This window comes from Contarinia nasturtii, unplaced genomic scaffold, assembly GCF_009176525.2.
Source record: "Contarinia nasturtii isolate CC-2019 unplaced genomic scaffold, AAFC_CNas_1.1 Cnas_scaffold_493, whole genome shotgun sequence".
Lineage (NCBI taxonomy): Eukaryota > Metazoa > Arthropoda > Insecta > Diptera > Cecidomyiidae > Contarinia > Contarinia nasturtii.
This window is the reverse complement of record NW_022197846.1, coordinates 3,581,411-3,587,498: the sequence shown is the minus strand read 5'-3', so window position 1 is coordinate 3,587,498 and position 6,088 is coordinate 3,581,411. Positions and strand designations below refer to the sequence as shown.

The window sequence follows — 6,088 nt, the reverse complement described above, 5'->3', positions numbered from 1 at the left end:
TACTTTCTCACTCTTGTCTCCTTCTCCTTTCTCCTTCACGCTCGCCCATGTTTACATGCTCCGACAAATTATTGCTCCATTGTTCAAAAGTATAATACACTACACAACATAAAAGACAATGAAAATGTTATAATGTCTTGAATACCGTATATCTAATGGTGAATGTGCACAATGTGATATATTCCAACCGGGTAGTTTTAGCTATTATTTTACCATAATCTTTTGATGGCATGCATACATGCATATTCTCGTAAGTCGTTGCATTAACTCTAAAGCTATGTCGGCTTAATTACTTGGCTCTTCATCTGATTTTACTTACTATTTTTTTATCCCTTTATTATTGGCCTCAATCAAGTCAATTCGAATGTTTGGTTTCAATTTTCAAAACCAGCATGTATGAATGATGAACTATAGTTATAGATAAATTACAAAATAAAATTATACTGAAACTCATTCTCAATGGTTTGATTTAATCGAATGAATGCAATTTCAATTTGGTTTTACGTATACATAGTTTTTGTGAAGTTTCTAGTTTTATTTTCAAAAGGTAAAATTGGTAAATTTGAACTTTTTTTTCTTATCAAAAATTATTTCACAACTTCACGATAGCAATTAATCTACAAAAATTGCAAATAATTAGAAAATAGGACTGTGGTACATGAATTGAAATAAAATTAATTAGAATTAAATGAGCAAATTTTTGACCCGTGGAAGCGATGGAAGTTCCTTAACAACTTTAACAAAATTGTCAACAGAACATGCATAAGAATATCCTGCAGTGATATTCGTTCGACTCCAATTAATATAATTGACTTTTTCACTTACATCCGGGCAAAGCATATACTCATTTTCAATCGATTCTATGCTCGCATATGGATCATTCAATCCGATGAAGACGATACCCGCATTTTTGGTTTCTGCAATCAAAACCTTATAGTAGAAACGTGGTACCGGAATTCGATTCGTCTTGGAACCTTCGCTGTCGTATGATAAATGGATTTCGCGATGTTTTCCATTAATATCTGGATATGTGAGTACGTCATGGGCTCCAGTATACACGTCAACATCAACATTAAGTTGTTCGATGAATTTTCTCACACCTCGCTCGATGCACAACCAATTGCCTTATAAATAATAATTTATTTTATTGGCAAAATTTACATATTTCATTCGTTTTTTTTTTCAGAGTATTGCTCAGCGCAGCTGCCATCCACAGCATATTAAAATATCTTGCTGAGAATGCGTCGTCCGTCGCATGCGAAGGTACGTAGCAGTTTATACATCACAGCGAACAAGAATGAATCCATTGTTCTCTTCACGATTATGTGACTCAAAACATTCAAACGATTGAATAGAGAACAATGCATGTATTGTTGTTCGCTGTGATGTATAAACTGCTATGTACCTTCGCATGCGACGGACGACGCATTCTCAGCAAGATATTTTAATATGCTGTGGATGGCAGCAGCGCTGAGCAAAACTCTGTTTTTTTTTAAATACATACCACCGTTGAATGTTTGCCACTGTGGTGCCACATTTATGTAATAAAATGTCGCCAATTGATGCGGTGCAAAAATGTAATCACTTTTTGCAGCCAAATGACCTCGAGCAAGAAACAAATCACCTTTTTCCGCGATAATTTCTGCGGCCAATTTTTCAGAGTCTAAAATTTGTGCAATTGTTTTTCGTTGTACAATTCTCGTGTACAACTGAAATGGATTGATTCCAGTATAGAAAGCACCTTGGATAAATAGAATGCGTTCCACGTAAAGCTGATGATAATTATTGTTTGGTTTCAATTGATGGTGTACCTAGGTGAGAATCACAAAAGAAAAGAATAGAAATAATCGAAATTAGAATCAATAAGAATTATTAAATAATAGAAAGGCCATTTTTAAAGTGAATTGCCCTTGGTGGCGTACCCATTTTGTTGAGCCGATTTTGTTGTCATGACAAATTTCCATGATAGGTAACCAAATACCTATCAAAAATGAGGTTTCAAGAAATAGCGGTTAATTAAGTTTATATTTTTTCCAATTTTCTCGTATCCATGTAATACTTTAATATATATGAGCGGATATCTCCCTTCTTCTTACCTTTAACTTCGAAACCAATTTCAACAATTTTACCGACAACACAAGTTCGGTCGGTGAATCGGGTTGTGTGATTGGGATAGTTATTGCATTTAGCATCCGCAAGATAGCCTGATTTATTTTCAATTTGAAATTGATTGCCCGAAATGCAAGTAGCTATAAGCGTATCGCCTTCGTATGGATCACGAAAACTGTCCGAACAAAAAAGCTCGATTTTTTGTTGGCTATCCAAATAAAATTCGCTGGTGCCAGTGGCTGTTGTCACATAATCAGTTGTATTATAATAGAAGTACAGCGGCTCTGGTGCAGCTAAGTCAACATTTATGTTCACCAAACATCCTATTAATAAATAAATACAATTTTATGAAAATCTCTTAACATCTCTTTTGTCTTCCTTATTTATCTATTTCGATCATAACGAAAAGTACATACCTACTGGTGTAGTACGAGCTTCAGCCGAAACAAGAATGCCACATACCAAAACTAATTTCAGAAACATGATTGATCAAAGCTTTCCACTTGAATTATAGCCTATACTTTAAACTCTTTTGAATTTTCAATGAAATAAAAAGTTACATGAACTGTTCAAGCTTGATTTGATCTTAGCTGGTAAATGGAGATGTTTATTGGCAAGTTAAAAAGAGAAATCTATTTATTGACTTGAACAGTTCGATGGTTTTATTTAAACTGAATGTTTTATTAAAATAATTATAAATCACTAGGGCCGATAGTAACTTTCGTATTAAAATTTCAATTTGAACCGATTTTTATCTTAATCTTTTGAGTTAATTTCTGATAAAGTGCCGATCGGATGATAAGCCTTAAAAAACAGAGAGACAGAAAAGACGTAAAAGATTACAAACAAATTTTCCCGTATAATTTAAACGAACGTCATTGAATCGAATTCGACTGAAAATATTTTATTTTATTTAAAAAAACTTTTATCGGTATAACTCAAATGTCGACATAATTGACACGATTTACCCATTTTGAAATATTTTTTGTGCTTACAAATCAATTTGTAGCACATTAAATATAATTCTTGTGTGAAGTTGTCACAAAGTCATGCAAAATATTAGTCTAGCCTTGATAAAACAATAAAAACATTTATTCAGCAATATATATTCACACCGTTCAAAAACAAACTTAATTAGAACACATTTTTTAACTAGATAACATTAACACCGGAGTATGAAATCGCCCCTCAGCAACTGCATTACTTTAGATGCAAAACCTTAATCATTAATAAGTAATCACAACAGTATTTATAGTAGTAATAGTACTTACTAATTTACATTGTTTGGATTGGCCGTTATAACGGTATACCGTTCCACATGTAACGATTTCATGCTCTGAATAGCATTATATTAGCAATACATACTTGTTCTTATCACAATTATTGAAACTTACTTGATAATTTTGAACGGATATTAAAACTAATTTACACCGAAAATTATCTTCTTACAAAGTAAAAAAACAAAACGTCTAGTGTAATGCAGGTGAGACATTGGAGAAATTATATACTATACTGAGGTCATAACGATAACGAACTGGTTCTCTTTAAAACAATGCATTTATGTCAAGATGACAATAAATTGTAACAAACATTGACAGGATATTTTGGAGGCATTTAAACACGGAAATGTCATGAAGTTTTTTACGACCTGTCAATCAAATCAAGTTTATTTATTTGTTGCCACTTTGCCGGAATTTTATCGGTGATTTAATGTGACCGTCGTTTTTGTGAAAGTCAATATGATGCACAGACTTGTATAATATATCATATATCATATATATATATATATATATATATGTGTGTGTGTGTGTGAAATCCATTAGAGTAATATCCGATTTGTTTTTGGAACTTTTGTCGCCAAACTCGGAACAAATTTTAGGAATTCGTCGATTGAACAAGCGTACATATAACCTTTTCGTACGTTTTCCTGCCATGGAATATAATTCACTTTGGATATCACATTTTCACAGTAAATGTAGTTTTGTTTGATTTCCTCTAAACTGGCATGCGGATTATTGACGCCAACAAAAACTATACCCGCCATATTCTCTGTGACAACAATTTTATAGTATATTTTTGGCACAGGAATTTGAGAAAACTTTGATTTCGTATTCGATGACAAATACAAATTTTGTGATTTTCCTTTTCGATCATCGAATTGTAAAATACCATGTGTTCCGGTGTAAATGTCTGCATTCAAGTTTTGTTGATCGATGTAATGTTTCAAGTTCTAAATCGAATTTTAAGCGAGTTAGTTATTCAAGTCACATTGCATGAGTATATGAATGAAAGTGAGAAAGAGAGAGAGAGAGAGAGAAAATTAATTTATTTACCTCTTCTAGTACAGCCCAATTGCCTTCATTGAAATAAATAATAATCAGTAACATTTAAATATTTCATTTAAGTTTTTAAATACTTACCACCGTTGAATGATTGCCACTGTGGTGCTGAATTTATATAATGAAATGTTGCCAATTGATGTGCATACAAGATGAAATCAGAGCGTGCGGCCAGATGACCACGTGATAAAAAGAGATCACCATTACTATTTATCAACTTATTACAAATCGTTTTTGATTGGAGAATGGATGAGCATGTTTCTAATTGATTATTTCGTGAATATAGTTCGTCCACCTTGAGACCTTGAACAAAGATATGTCATCATGAATTGTTATCGTTTGCTCGCGTTTTACTGATAATCGAATGAAGTGGAAAAAAAACTGTTTCACGTGTACCTTGATAAAAATTGCTTTGGCTGAACCGTACTCTTGTTAGTGACTTTTGATAGCCACGATTTGATGGCAGTTGTTTATAGTGCACCCAATTCGTTGCACCAATTGTTTCGTTGTGACACACTCTCATCAAATGCAACCATTTGGATTGGATTTGAAAACCAATTTCAACAATTATACCGTCCATACAACTGTCATTCGTTCGACGTATCGTATGCTCGGTTATTTTATTGCACACAAATTTTGAGAAATCAACCACAGTTTTATCGACTTTGAATTGCTTGCCGGCAACGCACGATGCAAAAATCGATTCTTTGCCATCGAAAGGCGAGCGAAAACCATGCGAGCAATAGAGTTTGATGGTTTCATTCCGAGAAAATTCAATTTTACCGTCGCTCAATTTTGGCAATCGAAACTCGTCGGTTTGTGAATTTAACAAGAGTGGTTGCGGCTCTCCCAAATTATTTTTTACATCTATGATACAAATATCTGTATAATAAATTGGATGCAAAGCAATATTTATGATTAAAATGAAATGAATCTCTCAAGATTTTTATTTAATTGCAAGAACGGGGAGAGAGGGAGAGTGAAAAAAGTGAAATAATTGGGGGAGAAAGAGTGTGTACCCGAGTTGAATGTAAGTGGATGCGCTTCCGTTTCAATTCGAATTGTCGAGACGACGGCAAACGCAATCAGATAAAATCTCAAAAGTGATTTAAACGACATTTTCCCAAAAAGTATTGTTACTCCTTTTTTTCAATTTCTTTTACTGCTGTTCTTGCTGCTGCTGGTATGGCGGCTATTCTTTTCGTTGTATATTAGGGTGAGTCGGATTCCGGGAATGTAAATTCAAATTGTTGTTTTTTTTCACGATATGGCTGAATTCGCGGATAGAATGCACTTAGACACAAACTGATATCAATTGTATCGTTATTTTGGCTATTTATACGAAACGACAAATTGTTGGAAAAGGCCAACACATCGTTATCTTCAGCAAATTGATTTTGGGGTATGGTTTCAGATAAGTTCATATCGCTCAAAATCATAAAACTTTGTACTTTATTATTATACAATTGTTCTTGCAATTCATGATACAAAAGTTATGGAATGCGAATTTCAAGCACCGCTGCGATTTTTTGAAACATGTGATGCGTGTTTTTGTCTCCGATGTTCACGTGCTCAATTTCATTTAAAATTTTCAGGCGATTTTGACGTCTAACACAATCAATTAATAACAATAATCACAG

The 6,088-nt window shown here is 33.4% G+C and overlaps 1 protein-coding gene across 1 annotated transcript; it reads right to left on the bottom strand.

Moving 5' to 3' along the window:
* Positions 1-438: 438 nt before the first annotated feature.
* On the bottom strand, positions 439-5,737 carry LOC116339335. Its single transcript, XM_031765157.1, has 10 exons — positions 5,468-5,737; positions 4,845-5,330; positions 4,530-4,751; positions 4,443-4,465; positions 3,931-4,339; positions 2,526-2,576; positions 2,097-2,432; positions 1,923-1,981; positions 1,505-1,811; positions 439-1,124 (listed from the first exon to the last, which is right to left on the bottom strand). The coding sequence occupies exons 1-10, from the start codon at positions 5,565-5,567 to the stop codon at positions 685-687; spliced, it is 2,433 nt and encodes an 810-aa protein (XP_031621017.1). The 5' UTR covers positions 5,568-5,737; the 3' UTR covers positions 439-684.
* Between the last annotated feature and the right edge of the window lie 351 nt (positions 5,738-6,088).